General features: G+C 36.4%; 1 protein-coding gene across 1 annotated transcript in view; it reads left to right on the forward strand.

Moving 5' to 3' along the window:
- Positions 1 to 22,008, forward strand: part of LOC136874525 (uncharacterized) — a 256,905-nt gene that overhangs the window by 83,921 nt on the left and 150,976 nt on the right. The window contains exon 3 of the mRNA XM_067148162.2: positions 4,323 to 4,417. Within this exon, the coding sequence (XP_067004263.2) occupies positions 4,323 to 4,417 (95 nt within the window). The remainder of the gene's footprint in view (positions 1 to 4,322; positions 4,418 to 22,008) is intronic.

Below are 22,008 nucleotides of genomic sequence, written 5' to 3' on the forward strand. Positions count from 1 at the left end.
ACACAAGGCAATATTATTAGACCTAGAGTAAGTAATAAAGTTTCAGGACAAGATGTTAGAAAATCTATTACAATATATTCAGGAAGTATTGGTATTTCTGATTCTTAATATCACGCTTGCCACCAGACTTGTGAATTGGTGTTTTATGCAGACTTCTAGCCTATAGATAATTCACCCAACTGTAAAGATAAGTAAACAGCAATAACAGGGGAGTCTTCTATGTTGGTGAATATTGCTTAGTTATAAAAAAAGGAATTAGTGTATAGGGAGCCTTCCAGATATGAAAAGAAACATGCGTGAAAGAATGAAGAACATGTCCAAAACATATTAGTATAACCTTATTGATGTAACTGAGAATGAGCACAGTCCCAGCAATTCCTTAAATGGCTGGAATTAAATGATTTATTTCTCTGTTTTCTATGAATTAACCAATAGTAACTTTTCCTTTAAAACTATTTGAGGCTATTACCTCCTCTCAAAGACCTACCCCAGCCTTCAAAAACTGTCTGTATTTCTCATTCACCAGAAATCTGGTAGAGGGGGAGTCAAAAATATTTTGTTTATCGTTTTGCATAACCAAATTCATTATTTATTAGGCCTGTTTGCATTCTTCTAGTCCCATTATCAAGTTGAAGACTAAATTAACCAATGACAACTTACCTTTGAAACTACTTGAGGCTGTTACCTCCTCACAAAGACCTACCGTGGCCCTCAAAAACCATTAATATTTCTCATTTGTCAGAAGTCCATTGGATGTATTAAAATAATTTTATTTATTGTCCAGCATAAACCAAAATGTATTATATCGCTCTATTATTTAATTTGTCAGTTTCCATTTTACTCCCTTTATCTAGTTGAAGATTATATAAAGCTTCTTAAAAAAGTAAATGAAAAATTACTTTGCAGTCGTACACCACCACCTCATGCCTTGCCTAGATGGATTTTGTTTGCCCTTGTGGCCACTGACATAATGGAGTCCTGATGAGAATTACCATTGTCTATGACTATACCAATGCTGAAGTCTTCTTAGGATGATCCATTTACTCCCTGCTACATGACATTTCCTTGTGTAGTGATGTCTAGGAAAAGTCTCTGATTCCTTTTTATTAAGCATATTTTAATGCAGTTTTTAATAGTTATCTTTATCTCTTTGAAGATATTTGGTGGCGAGCCGAACTTGTCCTCGGACACTCCCGGCACTAAAAGCCATACACCATTTCATTTCAAGAAGTGAACTGTGCTTCTCCTCAACTTGTTATGTATTGATTGATATTCTTCCTCTCCTTAAGGCTTGTTTGCGAGGACGCCCTTGGTCACCCTTGTGTTTCACGCAATTCCATTTCTGTGAGTCTGTGGTGTCAGAAAGGAATTCTTTCATGCTGGATCCTTCAGAGGAAAGTGGCATCGATCCAAAAGACTTGCACCTGGTGAGCCAAACTTGTCCTCGGACACTCTCGGCACTAAAAGCCATCCGCCATTTCAAGAAGTAAACTGTGCTTCTCCTCAACTTGTTATGTATTGATTTGTATTCTTCCTGTCCTTAAGGCTTGTTTGCGAGGATACCCTTGGTCACCTTTGTGTTTCAAGCAATTCCATTTCTGTGAGTCTATGGTGTCAGAAAGGAATTCTTTCATGCTGGATCCTTCAGAGGAAAGCAACAACTCTATCATTTTCACATTTGTCATCATTGACATTAGTACTTGTAATGACAGTAGTTCTTTCAACTGTAGAACCTTACAGAATAGCTGTAGTTTCTCATACAAAAAACATATCTATACAGACTATGAAGGCCCTTGGACGAGTGGAAGGTAAAGGTACCCAGTTTCCGTAACCTCAGCACTAAGTGGGATAGAGTGCTTTGTGCTATGCAGGCTGCCTTTGCTCCCAAGAATTAACCTGCTATTCACTTTTGGTGCAAGCTAAGTATATCTGAGGGCAAGGTGCCACTCCAGAAGTGGAAATCTCATTAAAAAGTAATTCAACTTCCTGTCAGGGAATCAAACCCACATCCTTCCAGGTGAATCGAGCATGTCTTTACCACTTCCTTTTGGCAGCCCCTGGTTTCTTGTACAGGTCAATAAAAAATGTAATGTTATTACAAACTTGTATGATGAAAGAATTTTCATATAGCCTTCCAATCTTGCTGCCTACATAGCCGCTACTTCTCTATCTTTCTTATTCTTCATATCATGAAGATAGACAACAAGAGATACAAGATCATGATGTAAATCTCTCCAAGTGTCAGATTATTTTTGGAGTTGTACTATCTAACTTTCTAAAATGTTGTGCCGTGTTTTTGTGATTATGGAGGCATTTTGGTAATCTTTTGTAAAATATGAATATGTTTTTCAGAGTTATTTCAAGTTTTTCAGGTAAAGAACAAAATTAGCATAATTAAGGATGGCCAACTGTAGGCAATGTGCAGCACGGTGAATGCCAATTAAATGTAAAGCTTCTACTTTCAAAAGCACTACAAAACCCAACTCAGAGCCAGTCTTAGATGATGTCTCATCGGTTCCTTAACTAACCTACTCTTTTCTCTTCTCGAATCAAGCCCTAAGAAATCCAGTAGCCTAGTAACAGCAGCAAAACACGACTTGGCCCTACTGTTCTTGAGAGGCACAAGGCTTAAAAAGTCAACCAATTATCTCCCGGTCAGACACATAATGAGCATAAACAATCATATGTTCTTTAGCACTTCAGTCCATTAAACTGCCTATCAAAATACTGAAGCACTGAAGACTATTTCCTTAATATATGTGGCAAGTGGAGCATTGTTGGTTCTTACTCTACTTCAGACCACATTAGATTGTCCAATTGTACTTGACTTTTACCATTAAACACAAAAGTTTACTTTTTCAAGGTATCAAAAAATCTCCCTGCCCATTTTCAGTCATTATTTTATGGATATTTAGCACATGTAGTACTGTACATTTTATGTGGTGGGAATCATACGCTAACCAGGCAAGATATTCAACCTTGTTCTTTGAATTTTTTGTTTCAGTTTCCATACCAGGCCTGCCACTTGCATCTCTAGCAATAGATGTTGCAGTCTGAGCATCATTGGGCTACATTGTACTGACAGAAAGATTTGTTTTAAAGAAATAATTGAGTTCACTCTGTTTCATTGTGAATCAAATTACACATGATCAAACCAATTAATCTTAAACAAATGAGATGAAATGGCTAGCTTAGGATATGTTAGCATGGAGAGCTGTACCAAACAATACTGTGGACTGATGACACAAATATTACACACACAAAATAAAACTTGTACTCAACATTATGTTACAAATTCAGAATACTCGTGTGGCATGAAGTCAAAACAATAAATCATATGCATAACACACAAATCTCAACAGTAATTAGCAGAATGTTAGTTTGAAAGGAGGTTGTGGTTTGGACAAAATAAGTGTCGATGATAGTCAGGCAGGGATGGGAAAGCCTAAAGGTCAGATCCATGTGCTAGCATCATGATAGGATAGTAGTTTTGCAAATGTGTTCAAGGTTGAATTCAAGAGAAATAATTCTCTTATTAGATGGTGCTGTAGCTGTCACAACTGACATGATATAAGTGTCTAATCAACTTGTGCCCTTACTGTAATGAAACATACCCATCTGTTGAATCTAGTATTGACATTCTGCCTTTTCTTCTATTTTTAAACTTTTTTTCCCTTTTTTAGTAAAAACTGGCAAGTGGATGAGTCCAATTTCTGAGGGATCTCAACCAGAATACACTTTGGTTTTGTGTACTAAAAGCACTTCATTTTTTCGGTATAGGGGATGTCAGGTTGTAAACAGGGTAACACACAGAAAATGTATTTTCAGTATATAGTAGACCTATTTTTTTTTTATTTAAATACTGGCTTTTGGCTCACAAGTGGTAAAAGAAAAACCTAAAGTAGCTTGCATGAAGTTAATGAAGTTGTTGGTGGTGTACATCACATAAGCCGGGCTGAGTGGCTCAGACGGTTAAGGCGCTGGCCTTCTAACCCCAACTTGGCAGGTTCGATCCTGGCTCAGTCCGGTGGTATTTGAAGGTGCTCAAATACGACAGCCCCGTGTCGGTAGATTTACTGGCACGTTAAAGAACTCCTGCGGGACTAAATTATGGCACCTCGGCGTCTCCAAAGACCTTAAAAAGTAGTTAGTGGGACGTAAATCTAATAACATTATTTATTATTACATCACATAATGGCTGGAGCTTAAGGACTTAAAAGGAACTTCTGATCATGTATAGATGAATTATATGATGCTTCATTTATAAAAGGTACTCTTATTGATCTTTCACTCATGGTAATTGTATAATATTCCTTTTCTAGGTATTTTTCCCTGTAGGTGCAGGGGATCCTTGTGAAAACTGTCTTCACTGCTTGACTGAACTGGGCATTGGAAAGAAACTCAACTCTGTTGTCAGGTAAGAAATACTTGCACTATTATATCTTACTAGTCTATTTTAGTGTATACAATCTTATACCTCCTCATCATGGTCTGCTTCAACTCCCTTTCAGTAGTGAACTGGGATCCTCACCCTGCAGATATCTGTTGATTTTTTCCTTCTATTATAGAACACAGATTCCCCATGACAAATCGAGATCCTCTTGGAAGGTCTTTGAAATCACTTGATAAGGCTCTCATATATTATTAAAATTTATTAAGTACATTTTGTACCAAAAGTCTCTCATATACAGTAGTTTTAAGTTGTGGCCTCACCATTGATCATATTTTTTTAATTTTTACAACACTTCTGTATATTTCTCATATGTCAATTGAAGAATGGACAAGATAATCCAGGAAGACAGCAAAAGTGATACAAGAACATTCTGAAGTTTGATACGAAGAAGTGCTGGATTGACTTTGACAACTGGGAGGATGTAGCTTCTGATTAGCAGATATGGTGGCGTATTATGTATGAGGCTTGTATTTGCCAGCGAGTGAATGCCTACGGTAATGTTATTTCTCATTGTCCGGCTCCTTGGCTGAATGGTCAGCATAGTGCTCTTTGGTTCAGAAAGTCCCGGGTTTGAATCCCGGCTGGGTTGGAGATTTAAATCTTAAATGGTTAATTCCCTCGGCCCAGGGACTGGGTGTTCTTGCTGTCCCCAATATCCATGCAACTCACACACCACATACAACACTATCCTCTACAATAACACTCTGTATCCTATGAAAGGTAGATGCCACCTACCATTGTTGGAGATGGGAAGTACATAGATATTTATATAAATCATGGCATAAAAGTGAAAATTTCTCATTGCCTCCTGCTAAGCCATGATATCATTCTACAGCACCAGATAGGGAAGGTGAGAAATACTAAAGAAGTATTAAAATTTACCTATGATAACAATGACATTTACAGTAAGATACAAAATTTGAAAACTAGAAAAGCAGCTGAAATTGATAAGATTTCTGGGGATATACTAAAGGCAATGGGTTGGGATATAGTACCATATCTGAAATATTTATTTGATTATTGTTTGGTTGAAGGAGCTATACCAAATGAATGGAGAGTTGCTATAGTAGCCCCTGTGTATAAAGGAAAGGCTGATAGACATAAAGCTGAAATTGACAGGCCAGTAAGTTTGACATGCATTGCATGTAAGCTTTGTGAAGGCAGTTTGGGTTTGGGAAAGGTTATTCCACTGAAGCTCAACTTGTAGGATTCCAGCAAGATATAGCAGATATCTTGGATTCAGGAGGTCAAATGGACTGCGTTGCGATTGACCTGTCTAAAGATAAAAATTTCATTGTTCCACATTGAAAAGTATCACAGTTAAAATTGAAATAATAAATAAAGAGGTTCAACCTATTCAATACCTAAGAATAAGAAATGCAGTGATTACATTCTTATTTAATAATAAGTAGAAGTGGTACCGGTTTCGACCCTAGTCCAGGTCATCATCAGCCGATTAAAACATGAAAAACAATGCATAGGAAAAATAAAATAAAAGATCAAGTTCACTCCAGATCAGTAGAAGAGGCGATATAAAAAATGACGGAGATAGACACTGTAAAATTCAGAAGAAGTAAAATGAAAGTCACTTAAAACAAACAGTGCGTAATTTTCTGAGCGGCAGTATGGCACACGCAGTGTTAGGCAAAGTCTTATAATGTTTATGGAAAGCAGAGAACGGTTAAATGAGCTAGGTTGTGTACACTGTTAGGCACAAAGTCATAACATAATTGAACACATATGAAGATCCATAGTCGTGCTGAAGCTGAAGATGAGTAGATCAATTGAAGTAACTTGCCAGCTCCCGGTGATCAGCGCGATATATTCAACATCAGGCAATGTGGTTTCAAACGCCAACGTAAAATGAAGAATAGCTTAAAGATCCAGTATTTGCTTCGGTTGCAGGAATGTAGGTATATATAGATACATGTAATAAAATTCAATATAATTGAATAAGTAATTGTGATCCTGTAGAATTTTTGGAACAGTTAATGTGAAAAAACAATTGTGAAGAGAAAAAATATAGTAAGAAGTGCAATACCAGAAACAAATGAAAACATATATGCACAGTGCGCTATTTTTTAAAATGTAAAAAATTCAGGTCGTGATTGAAGTAGTCGAAGTCGGCGCAAGTCAAGAGTTAAATTTGAATGAGAAGAACCGAAATGAATGTGGCAGTTCTTTTTTTTTCTTTTTACTTCATATCTGATTTCATCTTGTTCATCTGTTGGCATTTTGTTAATGGCTATTTCAGATTCAATAATTAAATTGGAGGCTACAGTGAAAGTGTTGAGGTTGAGTCAATTGTGTTTGAGGCCCTTCAAAAGAATTAAGTTTTCATCATCACTCAGAGTTGTTTTAGATAAATTTACAATGGGAGGATGGAATTGTTCAATGGTTTTGGAGGGTGTGTTAATGTTCTTAATCTGGAATTTATGTTAAGAAGAGTTGTTCTTAAGAATGTTGAGTTTTTCCTCCAAGGTTTGTTGCTTAATTGACAATTCATGAAATAATTTATTATCTACTTGAGTTAGGAAGAGGTTCCATTGTGCACTAGGGAGAAGATTAGCAATTTCGAGATGTGTTTCATATAATCTGTTATTTAAAAATGTTTTTTTCTTGTATAAGAAACGAATTTAGTTTTTTAACCACATTTTTTTGGTTATTCTTTGGGTTTTTAACATGTGAGGAGAAGAATGGGTTTTTCTGATACAACTTTGAAGAAATTTGGGGGTAAGATTATAGGAAATGCATTGTTTTAGGAAGTCTGTATCTTTTCCTAATTTAGCGATCTTGATCTTAGGGCCCATGTAAGAGAAGGCTTTTTGTTTAGCTTGGTTAGCTTGTGCATTTAAAGATAAAAATTTCATTGTTCCATATTGAAAAGTATCACAGTTAAAATTGAAATAATAAATAAAGAGGTTCAACCTATTCAATACCAAAGAATAAGAAATGCAGTGATTACATTCTTATTTAATAATAAGTAGAAGTGGTACCGGTTTCTACCCTAGTCCAGACCCAACCACGAAAATCCAACGCCTACTCAACCAAACTTTAAAAAACACTTCCTTTCTCCTCACAGATCAAGAAAAAACTAAATTAATAAACATGAACTCAGGCCTACCCACTGCCAAAGCCCTCCCAAAAATTCACAAAACTAACATTCCCATCCATGCAATAATCAATTACAGACCCAGTCCCCTATACAATACTTCTAAATTCATCCAAACATTTTTACTAAAAAACTATCGATTTTTATCCAACATATCTATCAAAAACACTTCTGAACTAATCAACAAATTTAAGAACTTTGATATCCAACCAAATTTTTCTCTCTATTCTTTTGACATTATAAACATGTACCCTAGTATTCCAATTTCCAAATTATTCCCCATAATAAACAACAACCTAAACAAAATCAGTAAGTAACCTGAGTAAACTTGAAATTCAAGACTTCATGTCTATTTTAAAATTGGTTCCCAACAATAATTATTTTACCTTTGATAACACCATTTATCAACAATATGGCTTGGCTATGGGCTCACCAGCTTCAGGCATTCTTGCTGAAATTTACCTTGACTTCTAGAAAACACAAAAATTAATAATAATAATAATTTCTCTAACATCCTCTTTTGGGCCAGATTTGTCGATGACACATTAGTAATTTTAAATGAAGAATCAACCAATGCAGCTTCTACACTTCTTCATCTCAACAACATCGACTCTAACATTAAATTCACCCTCGAATCAGAACACAACCAAACTCTTAATTTTCTAGACTTAACTATCACTAGACATCCTTCTTCTTTATCTTACAAAATATTCAGAAAACCAACCCAAACAGCAACCACAATATGACAAGATTCTTCGCACCCTCAAGCACATAAACACGCTACTTATAACAGCTTAATTTTTCGTGCCTTCAACACACCTATGTCTAAAAAAAGATTTAAATAATGAATTAAACACCATCCGTAACATCGCTAAATTCAATGTCTTTAACAACTCCTTCATAAACCGTATCATCAACAAATTCAAACACCGTCCTAAAACCACTTTATCTAAAGAATAACAAAACCAACTGCATTTTCCACTTTCACTTTCACTCAAGATGCTTATAAAATAACTAATGTTTTTTAAAAACACAACATGAAAATTTCTTTTAGAACTAACAATAGAAATTTTGATATTTTACACAACTCTAAATCACTAAATAAATCTAATGCTTTTTCTAAATCCGGAGTATACAGATTCAAATGTAACAACTGCAGCTCCTCCTATATTGGACAAACTGGCCGCAACTTCAATATCAGATACTCCGAACATATCAACACCATTAAATACAACAGATTCTCCACCATAGGACAACACGTACAAGACTCCAAGCATAATTTCACCAATATTCCAAAGGACATGAAAATACTTAAAATCATTAACAAAGGCCCCCTCTTAAACACTACTGAAAATTGCTTTATTCACCTTGACCAATACTTCAACCCTAATTTCAATTTAAACAACATTTCTGAAAAACCGAACATCCTTTTCGACTTTCTAATTCTTCTTCTCAAAAATTCTAAATTTCAAAACCCCAATTCTATTTTCCATGCCTTACAAAGTTCCTACCCACATTTTCTACCTCCAATAACCCACCCTCCTAACCCACCTTAAATTACCCCTCCTTCATCTTCATATATTATGCTTCCTCAACACCGTTTAACTTCAATATCTTTTATTCTCTTATTCCACTATTCCTCTTCCTCTATTAATTTCTCCTATCTTTTTTCTCTTTTCACCTCAAAAAAAAAAAGAACTGCCACCTTCATTTCGGTTCTTCTCATTCAAATTTAACTCTTGACTTGCACCGACTTCGACTACTTCAATCACGATCTGAATTTTTTACATTTAAAAAAATAGCGCACTGTGCATATATGTTTTCATTTGTTTCCGGTATTGCGCTTTTTACTTTATTTTTTCCTCTTCACAATTGTTTTTTCATGTCAATTGTTCCAAAAATTCTACAGGATCACAATTACTTATTCAATTATATTGAATTTTATTACATGTATCTATATATACCTACATTCCCGCAACCGAAGCAAATACTGGATCTTTAAGATATTCTTCATTTTATGTTGGCGTTTGAAACTACATTGCCTGATGTTGAATATATCGCGCTGATCACCGGGAGCTGGCAAGTTACTTCAATTGATCTACTCATCTTCAGCTTCAGTACGACTATGGATCTTCATATGTGTTCGATTATGTTATGACTTTGTGCCTAACAGTGTATACAAGCTAGCTCATTTAACCGTTCTCTGCTTTCCATAAACATTATAAGACTTTGCCTAACACTGCGTGTGCCATACTGCCGCTCAGAAAATTACGCACTGTTCTTTTTAAGTGACTTACATTTTACTTCTTCTGAATTTTACAGTGTCTACCCCGTCATTTTTTATATCGCCTCCTCTACTGATCTGGAGTGAACTTGATCTTTTATTTTCTTTTTCCTATACATTGCTTATCATGTTTTAATCGGCTGATGATGACCTGGACAAGGGTCGAAATCGGTGCCACTTCTACTTCTTATTAAATAAGAATGTAATCACTGCATTTCTTATTCTTTGGTATTGAATAGGTTGAACCTCTTTATTTATTATTTCAATTTTAACTGTGACCTGTCTAAAGCATTTGGTAGGGTAGATCATGGGAGACTACTGGCAAAAATAAGTGGAATAGGACTAGATAATAGAGTGACTGAATGGGTTGCTATATTTATAGAAAATATATCTCAGAGTATTAGAGTAGGCGAAGTTTTATCTGACCTTGTGATAATTAAGAGGGGAATTCCTCAAGGCAGTATTATGGGACCTTTATGTTGTCTTATATATATAAATGATATGTGTAAAGAAGTGGAATCAGAAGGCTTTTCACAGATGATGTTATTCTGTATAAAGTAATAAATAAGTTACAAGATTGTGAGCAACTACAAAATGACCTGGATAATGTTCTAAAATGGACAGCAGGCAGTGGTATGATGATAAACATGGTTAAAAGTCAGGTTGTGAGTTTCACAAATAGGAAAAACCCTCTCAGTTTTAATTACTGCGTTGATGGGATGAAAATCACAGTAAGTATCTAGGTGTTAATATAAGGAAAGATCTTCTTGGGGTAATCACATAAATGGGATTGTTAATAAAGGGTACAGATCTCTGCACATGGTTATGAGGGTGTTTAAGGGTTGTAGTGAAGATGTAAAGGAGAGGGCATATAAGTCTCTGGTGAGACCCCAACTAGAGTATGGTTGCAGTGTATGGGACCCTCACGAGGATTACTTGATTCAAGAACTGGAAAATCCACAGTAATGCAGCTCAGTTTGTTCTGGGTGATTTCTGACAAAAGGGTAGCGTTACAAAAATGTTGCAAAGTTTGGGCTGGGAAGACTTGGGAGAAAGAAGATGAGCAGCTCATCTAAGTGGTATGTTTTGTAATAACAAAGTTTTTATTTTAATCAACCTGTTGAATACATTATAATGTTGTATCATTTAAAATATCTTCATTAATTGACAAGTTATTTGTGGGACATGTTTCGCTCCCTTATAGAGTATCATCAGCCAGATCTGAATCTCGAATAATGGTTATGTTCGTAAAGAATGATTCCAGGACTATTGAAACATTTTTTCACAAACTTAAATCTACTCTATTAGAATATCATAAATTACATAAACCTTGATCATGCCTTATTAACATGGGCTTAGTAGGAGATATACAATAAAATTGAAGGGTATGGGGAAATATAATGGTAACCCACATTGGCTATGAATGGAGATATTCAATTGGAAAGGTTTGAAAAAATATTTCATATAAAATTTATTGACTTTTATTAGTAATGCAACTGGTATTTGCTGTTCAAAGCCTGAAGCATACAAATCAATAGAAAAAAATATAAACATTGAATTAATAATGAACAAATTATACTGTTTTCTTTCAATTGGCAACTTAATTTGTGGCATACCATTGTTTTCCTGCAACTAGCACAAGGCTGCTGAATGTTGTCACATCTCGTCTGCAGAGGCATCTACATACTCATCCTCAATTGTAGATGTCTTCTTAAGTTTTTTATGGCCCTGTAGATGTCGTGGTAAATTGGAGGTATCCATTTCAGTGCAGAAATGAGATTGTGTTTCTTCTTTGCAACGATTGGAAGTGACCCAGAATACTTCTTTCGAAGACTGGTACTTCGTAAGGTTGAAGGACGACCTCGTTTGTTTAAGTTTACTTTCTGCCATTCTTCCCCCATTAAAAGCATTTGATACCAACATGATCCCTGGCTCGTCTGCAGTGAGGATGAGACGTACACTATCTCGGAGTAACACCTTGTGCCCTTCTTCTGACTAAACAAACATCTCATGTCACTGCAGCACACAAAATCTTCTGATCTCATAACATGGACACCAAACGGTCTCTTTTGAGCACACTTCTTCAAGATGTCCACCCACATACTGCACATGTCGACGAACGTACTTCTCCACAACACCGAAGTCTCGATCACTTGGCGACATGGAGTGTCCAGAAAGAGGGAAGTGGTGCTCAACGGAGGAATATCTTCCTGTTGCAATAAGCAGCATCCAAACATACACAATATTTCAGTTTTTGTTTTGCCCGGAGCAGCTGTCTGAAATTGCAATCAACTTATTCCCCCTATATCGTGATCTTCAAAATACTTCAGTAAACAGCTGCCTATTTCATCTGAACCCCTGGATGCTACTGTTTCATCCCAAACAAAAAAAATGACAGGTTGAGGAGTTACAGGGTTGAATGCTAACGTTATATGTCAACAATTTCCTCTTATAGAACATTGGTCCTGTAGAGAGTTTAGGAGTGGGCAATGCCTGTTGTAGATCAAAAGTTATTACATGGATATCTTTATCTAAAACCTGCTGTGTTTGTACTTTTAGATTATCTTGGCCTGCCTGGGCTTTTCTGAGATGTAATCCTTCTGTACATTTATTTGTTTTAACTTTTCCATGTTGTCATTTCTCGCAGCCATCAGTTCAATTTCATTTGAATCGCACGTTGGACAAGTATCTGATTTGGGCAATTTGAAAGAAATATTGAAATCTTCAATAAAAATGCAATGATACTTATCGAAAGATACAGGATTTGCTTTGATATCAGCAACTGTGTATAGAATATTCCATTGACACATAGAATTCATCATCATTATCTTTTCTACTATAATGGCTTTTGTATTTTGGAATACCTTCTATATGTTTCTTAACTAACTGCACGTCTTCATCTGAGTAGGCATGTGGTCTGTGCTTGTGTTTGCCTCTTCTATCATCTGGTGGAGTAGTAGCCCCTGTTTGCATTTTTGATTGTGTATTTTCTACCCTACCTTTGTTGTGCTGTAAACCATGGATGCTTCAAAATGTAACTTTACAGACATCAGTGCTTCTGCCATCTTTTATTACACTGTATCGCACAGTGTTGTTACGTCTACTAATCTCATTGCCTGTATATCTTCTTTTTATGGGTTCTAGCCGCATGCAACCGAACAGATAAGCATTTTGTCTGTTGAAGTCCGCAATGTTCCAGAATGACTTGTTTATATTCTGTATAAGTCCCTCTCCAGTCCGTTCAAAACACTTTTTAGCACATTTAAAAGAAGCACCAGGTACATTTCCCACCTGGATCACTGTACCTTTTTTTGTAGTGTACTCAAGTCCACTATTCCTTGCAAGTTCCTTCCTTTGTTTGTTCACTTTCCTTTTACTTTTTATTGATGTCTTCATTGCGATGTATTTATTCTGAGGGCCAATCCTGTTGTGGTCCTCTTCATTCTGGTAACAAAATGATATTGTATAGAAAGTGGCATTTTAGATTATTAGGTCCGTTACATCAATAAAATGGTAACCTCATCAATGAAATGATGAATAAAATGGTAATCCACAAATACGAGTATACTACATTTGTAAGCATCGTATGATTTATACATTACAGTACAGTTGTATGAAAATGCATATTAACTGTATCTCAGTATCATGATCTTGTATAATAGTTCAATATCCGAATAAAAACGCAGCTTAACTAGCCCGCACAAAGATAATGGTAACCAGCAAATAACAACATATGGTGGAAAACAAAACTTACCTCACTTGTACTAGAATTAATAAGAGTAGAATCTTCCATCTCCTTCTGTAAACTAAAGTCTGGATCATTAATGTCATCATCAAAATAGCCAGAATCACTGGAATCACTGGACAATTCACTTAAAATCGCATTAATATAACAACTTCCCTTACTACTGCTAGCTGCTGCCTCCATTTTGAATTGTGGGTTACCATTGTCTCTCACTAGAGAGTGTGGGTTCCCATAGAAACAAACCAATATTGTGCTGCCATCTGTCATCAATAAGGCGAACTCGTAGCACCAATTAGTGTAGATATGGGTTACCACTGTATTACTCTACTTAGCTTGAAATATTCAAATTTGAGGGTTACCATTGTCTTTCCCCATACCCTTCAATTGTGGTAGAATAAGTTATTTTAAAATACTTAAAACAAGTAGCATGTTTTACATCTTTGAAATAGGTGAAATTCAATCTTAAGAAATAAATTTGAAAGTTTCTTTGTAATGAGATTTGGTAAAAAAGTTTTACATCCTTTAAGGATAAGAGTCTATAAAGATTCAAAGATCTCGGCAATTTTGAAAACAATGACTCAAGAACTATTAAACCATTATTTCATAATCACAAACTTAATTTACTAGAGTCTTAATAACTTGGGTTTAGTAGGAGAGACACATTAAAATTGTAGTAGAATGAGTTGTTCTAAAATATTTAAAACAAGTAGCATGTCTAACATATTAGAAAGACTTGAAATTCAATTTTAAGAACTAAATTTGAAAATTTCATTGTATTGAGGTCTGGTGAAAGTTTTATATTCCTTAAGGATAAGGGTCTATGAATATTCAAAAATCTTGTCGATTTGATAATTGTACTTGTAATAGGATAATATTGACCTTCATAAGATTTAAATACTTGTCGTCATTTGACCACGGCGAGTGCTGTTGAATAAATAGCTCTTGTTGTCTTTGGTGACCATATGTTGAAATTGCAGATTTAAAAGGTGTGATTGAAAGGGATGTAAATCGACGATAGTGGTTAAAAATTGTTAAGTAGTTTAGCTTGCTGTAATTCTGTAACAAGAAAAGGAATCTTGTAAGTAATCGGAAGTTGTGTTGCCAGTTAATTGTGTACTTCTTGAACTTTACTTACCTCTCCAACAGTCGTTTGAAAGTTTGGTGTTAGCTAAGGTTGTTTGGCTACTGCTTGCTGTTCCGAGTCTACTTCTTGTGTTGTGCGAGTGAGGTGGTAGGAGTTGAGGGGAAGGAGTAGGGGTAGGAGGAGAACTGTTAGTAGGTGTGGTTTTGGAAGGGGAATGTCTAGTAGGGTCGCAGGGAGGCGTTATGTTCTTTAGTGTTCCATGATTATTATTTGTTTTGGGGATGAAAACTTTGGCAAAATTGCTTTTTTCTAGATTAAGTGTTTGTAGAAGTTCAGGTAATTGTTCGTGTAAAGGATTTCTTATTTCGATTTTGTCATTTAAATTTTTATTTTTATTGAAACATGAGATTAGTCACTTGCAATAAGTGGTATGTTCCAAACTGTCAGTGGAGAGATGGCGTGGAATGACATTAGTAGATGAATAAGTTTGAGTGGTGTCTTTAAAAGTAGGAAAAATGAAATGGTGTATGGCTTTTAGTGCTGGGAGTGTCCAAGGACATGTTCAGCTCGCCAGGTGCAGATTTTTCGATTTGACGCCCGTAGGCGATCTGAGCATCATGGTGAGGATGAAATGATGATGAAGATGACATATTGTACCGGTTACGACCTGTACATGCATATTTTTTTGAGAGTTGATCGTATTTTATCACCACGCGTATTACTCCGTGCAAGGCTGGTTTGTTTACATTCAGCAGGACGATCGAGCAAGCTGAGAACAGCTGTATGCGTGACATAGCTGCAGGGGCTAGTTAGATCACCCGCCTGTCATGCCACATGCAGCTAGCCTGAACTCGTATGTTCCAGATTCAAGCGTCACACATTCTGGAACATTCGATGGAGAAAAAATTAAAACCCCCATAATAATTGGGGTAGCGACTTGATCAACATGTCATTTTAAAGGGAATTACATAAACGTTGCAATGCTTGACTTTCAAGAAAATCTGTCGAGGGATTCAGGAGATAACCAGCTTTACGGCATATGTGACGTAATGTCCTCAAACCAAATATAAGGAGGGCTCAATATAGCCTGATATCTCAGTCTATCAGTGACAGTCGAGTAATTAACGTGGCCCTACTCACTGCCATTATCGGCAGAAGCTATCTTCGTGTGGTTATAGTATCACTGAGGAACTCTGAATTCTTCTAAGTCTTTATAAACGAGATTCGTAATATTTACGTGTGTTGAGGAACTCTGAATTTTTCTAAGTCTTTATAAATGGGACTTGCAATATTTACGAGTGTTGAGGAACTCTGAATTTTTCTAAGTCTACGAGTGTTGAACTCTAATTTTTCGCCAATAAGACTTATAATATTTACCAGTGTTGGACTTTAACTTTTCGCCAGTGATTATTTAAAGACTTGTAATATTTACCAGTGTTGGACTTTAACTTTTCGCCAGTGATTATTCAAAGACTTGTAACATTTACCAGTGATGGACTTTAAATTTAAGCCAGTGATTATTCAAAGACTTGTAATCTTTATCAGTGATGGACTTTAACTTTTCGCCAGTGATTATATTTAACAGTGATGGACTCGAACTTTTCGCCAGTGGTTATTCAAAGACTTGTCATATTTAAACGGTGTTAGACTCCAACTTTTCGCCAATGATTATTTAAAGATTTGTAATATTTACCAGTGATGGACTTTAACTTTTCGCCAGTGATTATTCAAAGACTTTTAATATTCATGAGTGATGAACTCTAAATTTATTCGAAGTTTCCATTAGCATAGACTTGTAATCTTTGCCAGTGATTACTTAAAGACTTGTAATTTTTTCATTGATGAACTATAACATTATTGAAAGTCTTCATGACCACAGACTCGTCATTTCCATGAGTGTTAAAGAGTGGATTCTTGAAAGTCTTTATGAACTTTGTCTCGTGATTTTACTAGTGGTGAGAAAACTCATTACTCAAGGTTTTCATGAACTTTGATTTATTCTGCGAGTGACGAAGAGCACATTTTCGGAGTTTGCATTGATTCTACCAACCTCATTGTACTTGGGTAATGTGATTACCCTCAACATCGTCAGGAACCAGCGGAGGTCATCACGAGCATCGGGAACTTGAGGCGTATTCCATGCAACCAACCTGGATGGTCCGTCCGCTTCTTGACGGAGTACTTGGGCATCTTTTAGAACGTTTTCCAGCCAGTGCGGCCTGGTGAGCTGGAGACCCGGGCCATTTAAAGGACAGTGTGGAAGACAACCCCTATCTACCATGAGGTGATGTGCAATTTATCATGCATTACATGAATAAACTCTTATCAAATCAGATTCAAATTTTTCTTGTAGATAGGACCCTGCCTCCTGTACCAAGCCCTAGCTATTATTCATCCAGTTTAGCCCTGAGAACTATTCCATGCTTGCGTTGAAAATAAATCTTAAAGTCGGGCTCTTTTACTGGTACAATATGCACCCAGCCCCCCTGCCAGAGAAATTAACCAATGGTGGTTAAAATTCCTGACCCTGTCAGGAATCGAACCCGGGGCCCCTTTGACCAAACGCCAGCACGCTACCCATTTAACCATGGAGCCGGACTTTAAAGTAGAAAAGATTACAGTATGAAGGTAAAGTTGGAATTCAAGAGGACGAATTGGGGCAAATATTTGTTTATAGGAAGGGGAGTAATGGATGACATCATGAGAACAGCAAAAGCAGCATATGGAGGAAGAGAAATGAACATGACGTTATTTGTAGATGATATTGTGATCTGGGGAGAAGACGACAGGAAGGTTCAAGAACAGTTGAATGTGGTGAATGGGAAGATCAAAGAATGTGGATTGAAAATAAGTGTAGAAAAGAGTAAAACTCTTGTTATGACTAGAGGGGAGAAAGAAGGGAAAGGTCAGATTAGACTTGCAGACAAGCCCCTGGAAGTAGTGGAAACGTTTAAATACCTGGGGAGTGAATTAATGGAGAATGCTCGACTGGATGCTGAGATTAGTAAAAGGATTCAACCTGGAAGTTGTTTCTATCATAGTGTAAGAAACATGTTATGGGACAAAGATGTGCCAATGGAAGCAAAGAATACTATGTACAAGATGTATTACGTACCCATAACAACTTACGGAGCAGAAACTTGGACAATGACAAAGAAGGATGAGAGTCGAATACAGGCAGCCGAAATGAAATTCTTGAGGAGTATGATACAGAAGAGTAGAAAAGACAAAATAAGGAATGAGAAAATCTGGGAAGAAATTGGAGTGGAAAAAATGAATGATAGAATAGAGAAGAGCCGACTAAGATGGTTTGGGCACATAAAGCGAATGAGCGACGAAAGAATGCCAAAAAAGGTGATGGAAATGCAAATCCAAGGAAGGAGAGGCCGTGGACGACCACGATTGAGATGGAAGGATACCATCCAATGCAGCATTATAGAAAGAAACCTGGACTGGGACACACTGTTGGAGGAGGAGTGGTGGAAAGACCGAAGAAAGTGGAGAGGAACCATATTTGCCCCTACCCGGCTACAGCTGGATAAAGGGAAATGATGATAATGATGATGAGGAAGGGAGTTAGGGATTGGAACAAATTACCAAGGGAGATGTTCAATAAATTTCCAACTTCTTTAAAATCATTTAAGAAAAGGCTAGGAAAACAACAGATAGGGAATCTGCCACCGGGGCTACTGTACAAAAATGCAGATCAGTGTTGACTGATTGATCATGATACATGTAAAGGTACTCGTGCATGATGCAATTAAAATTGCATGCCACTTTTCTGTTGTGCAACAGATGTGGTGTGTATTGTTTATACACAGCATGCAAAAATGTTTTCTTGTTGCACTATTCGAAAACTGATATCCCCAGAGAAATATTGTATTGAGTGTTTACACTGCACTAGTTGTATGACTCATTTTTACACACATACAACTTTTCTGGTCATCTACAGTGTGGGTTTGGAGAGCATGTTTTTTTTTTTCTTCTCGATAATGAAGTGCTATCTGCAGCTTGCTTATCACTTATTTTACTACAGCAATGAAGCAGAAGATGTGAAAGAGCATAAAGGAAGTGTTGGGTGAGCGAATGGATTTTAAGTAGTGAAAGTAGTGGCGTTATCATTAACATGCTACACGTGCTGTACATTAGAGATCAAGCTTTCCATAAAATATTTCTGTGAATGTCAACAAATGACTATGATTATCTGCTGAGAAGAGTAAGACTGTTAATATAAAAGAAAGACACAGAATGCCTTGTGCTGAGATATATATATATTTCCTACATTATATGCTCTGGGATGAATATTTGATAAGAAATATGTTATGTTGGCCACTTGATGCAGTTATGCATATGACTTGGTGTCATTACAAAGCAGTTCAGCTAGAAATCCTCATTCATCTGTTAAAACCATTTGGGAGGAGTTCAGAGAGTATTTTTGTTGTGATAAAGAGGTTTTCTGACAGTACTACTATATCTCAATTGAGCATTCTTACAAATTAATTGTCTGTGTCATTATTGGTTCTAATATGGCAGACATAAACCTAAGGACAACAAAGAATTCCCACTTTGTTTGGTATCATCATACTTCAATAGTGGGTTTTGTTTACAGAAAATAGATATAATCCAAATTCTGTATATGAATTCTGTATTTTGTGTAGTGTTTAGAAGAGCCTCTGTGGCTCAGGCGCCAGCATACTGGCCTCTCACTGCTGGGTTCTGTGTTTCAAATCCCGGTCACTCCATGTGATATTTGTGCTGGGCAAAGTGGAGGTGGAACAGGTTTTCCTCCATGCACTCTGGTTTTCCCAGTTATCTTCCATTCCAGTAACACTCTGCAGTATCATTTCATTTCATCTGTCAGTAGTTAATCAATGCCCCAGAGGAGTGCGACAGGCTTTGGCAGCCGGCACAATTCCTATCCTCGCTTCATTTATTCCATTCCTGACCTGGTCGAATGACTGGAAACAGGCTGAGGATTTATATAGTTATTTATAATCTCCCAAACACCTTGGCTGATACCAGAACGGTCTATGGTGTGAGCAAGTTGCACCACAAAAATAACCTAAACTGTTCATGCCACTTTACAGATGGTGCAATTGTCTCTTCCCCTGCCTAGACAATATCACTTCAAAAACTTAGGAGTTGCACAGGATTCGAGTGGCATGTGCATTTTACTGAACTGCGTGACTGTTTAGACCAATGAACCCAACTTTTCATGCACAACTTGATCAACCACTGCTGATCTGTATTTAGGGTAGTCAGCCAGATGGCAGATTCCCTATTTGTTATTTACGTAGTCTTTCCTTAAATAATTGCAAATAATTTGGAAATTTATTGAACATCTCCCTTGGCAAATTATTCCAATACCTAACTCATCTATATATATAAAATAAGAGTTTTGTCTGTACATTGCTCAGAATTTGGAAAGAATGGTATTTCTGTATCGGCCATGTCCACAGTAACAAGGAAATGCACTTTTTACTTTTCCGTAATTTCTGTCTGTCTCTCTGTATGTATGTATGTATGTATGTATGTATGTACACGCATCACGAGAAAATGGCTGAAGCAAATTTAATGAAAATTATAAGTTAAGAACTTCATTTTCCCGTACTGAACTGATATTCACGATTAGAATTAAAGAAGGTTCAACCTATTCAATACAAAATGTGTTGTACAAGGTGTTCACAACATGTTATTTATTATTACTAGTACCGGTTTCGACGCTTAATGGCATCATCATCAGCTAGAAATCACAAAGTGGGCAGGGTACATAACATAAAATTGTATACATGATACATGCATTGCAAAGTACAAATGATTGACAGTCTTTACATTAAGAGCTAGATGAATAATGAGTAAAATATGATGGCATAATATAACGCATAGAGGCGTTATAGTCTAATGAGATAGGTAGGTATTGTACAATAAAATTGGTCTGATGAATGAGAGTAAAAGTCTTAGTATAATAATAAAACGATGCAGTAAAATTGTCCACTCTTCTGTTGTTATCAATGGAGATATATAAGTCCAGGTCCGGTGTTGAGTGTGGTTGGCAAGACCATCAAATATTTGTTTAAGGCTGGTACGCCTGACATTGAGTGGTTGAATAAGGTTGAATTTTGAGGTCGTCTCAGCTCAACATAGGTGATGAAGCTTAAAAGAAAGAAAAGCTAAGTTAATGAAATGGATAGCTAAAGATGGGTTCGCAGCCGAATGTGATGGAATATGGGACTCACCTTGTTCAGCGTGCTGGTTGTGTGTTGTGAGAAGGGTTGTGGACGAGTGAGATGGATGTGAGTAAGTTGAGTGTGAGTGGAGGAGAGGTGGGAGGGGCAGGAAAAGGAGATGGCGGGGGGAAGGAGAGAGGAGGGGAGTGGAAGGGATGGGAAGGTGGAGTTTAAGGCAGGTCAGAGGGATGGAGTGGTGGTAGTGTGCAACATAGGAGAGTGTTGTGCAGAGCGTAAAAGATCAATTTCTTCTTCGTGGATTTGATGCCTCTAAAGACTTCAATTAGGAAGTCGAAAAGAATATTAGGTTTTTCTGAAATTTCATTGAGGTTTAATGAAAATTGGTATGTAAAGTTGGGTGATGAACCACTACAATCTAGGTTATAAATTGTTTTATTCATGCTGAGTGAAATGGTAGTTTAGGGGAAGGCCTGAAATTTAATTCTCAAATATTTATGTTATTAGTGGTCATGTCTTAATGAAAATCGGTATGCAAAGTCACGGTAATAAGTTGATATAATCTAGGCTATCAATAACTGTATTCACGTAGAGTGAAATGGTAGTTTAGGGGAATGCCTAAAATTTAATTCTCAAATATTTATGTTATTAGTGGTCGTATCTTAACGGAAATCGGTATACAAAGACGGGGAATGCGTCGCTACAATCTAGGCCATAAATAATTGTATTCACGGGGAGAAAAATGGTAGTTTAAGGAAGGCCTAAAATTTAATTATCAAATATTTATGTTATTAGTGGTCGTATCTTAATGAACATTGGTATGCAAAGTCGGGAAATAAGTTGCTATAATCTGGGCCATCAATAATTTTATTCACGCTGAGTAAAATTGTAGTTTAGGAGAAGGCTTAAAATGTAATTCTCAAATATTTGTTATTAGTGGTCGTATCGATAAATACTACATAACTAAGATAATTTTAGTTATGTAGTGAGTTACTAGTAGTAATGTAGTAAGTTATTAAATTTCTGATCAATTATATCTTGTACATGTTACCGCACCGCCTATAATCACAGAGATATTCATGAATTTGGATTTTTGTTACTAAGTCCATATCAGCGCTGAGTCATGAGAAAATGGGTAAACAGAA

This window comes from Anabrus simplex, chromosome 5 (assembly GCF_040414725.1).
Source record: "Anabrus simplex isolate iqAnaSimp1 chromosome 5, ASM4041472v1, whole genome shotgun sequence".
NCBI classification, from domain to species: domain Eukaryota; kingdom Metazoa; phylum Arthropoda; class Insecta; order Orthoptera; family Tettigoniidae; genus Anabrus; species Anabrus simplex.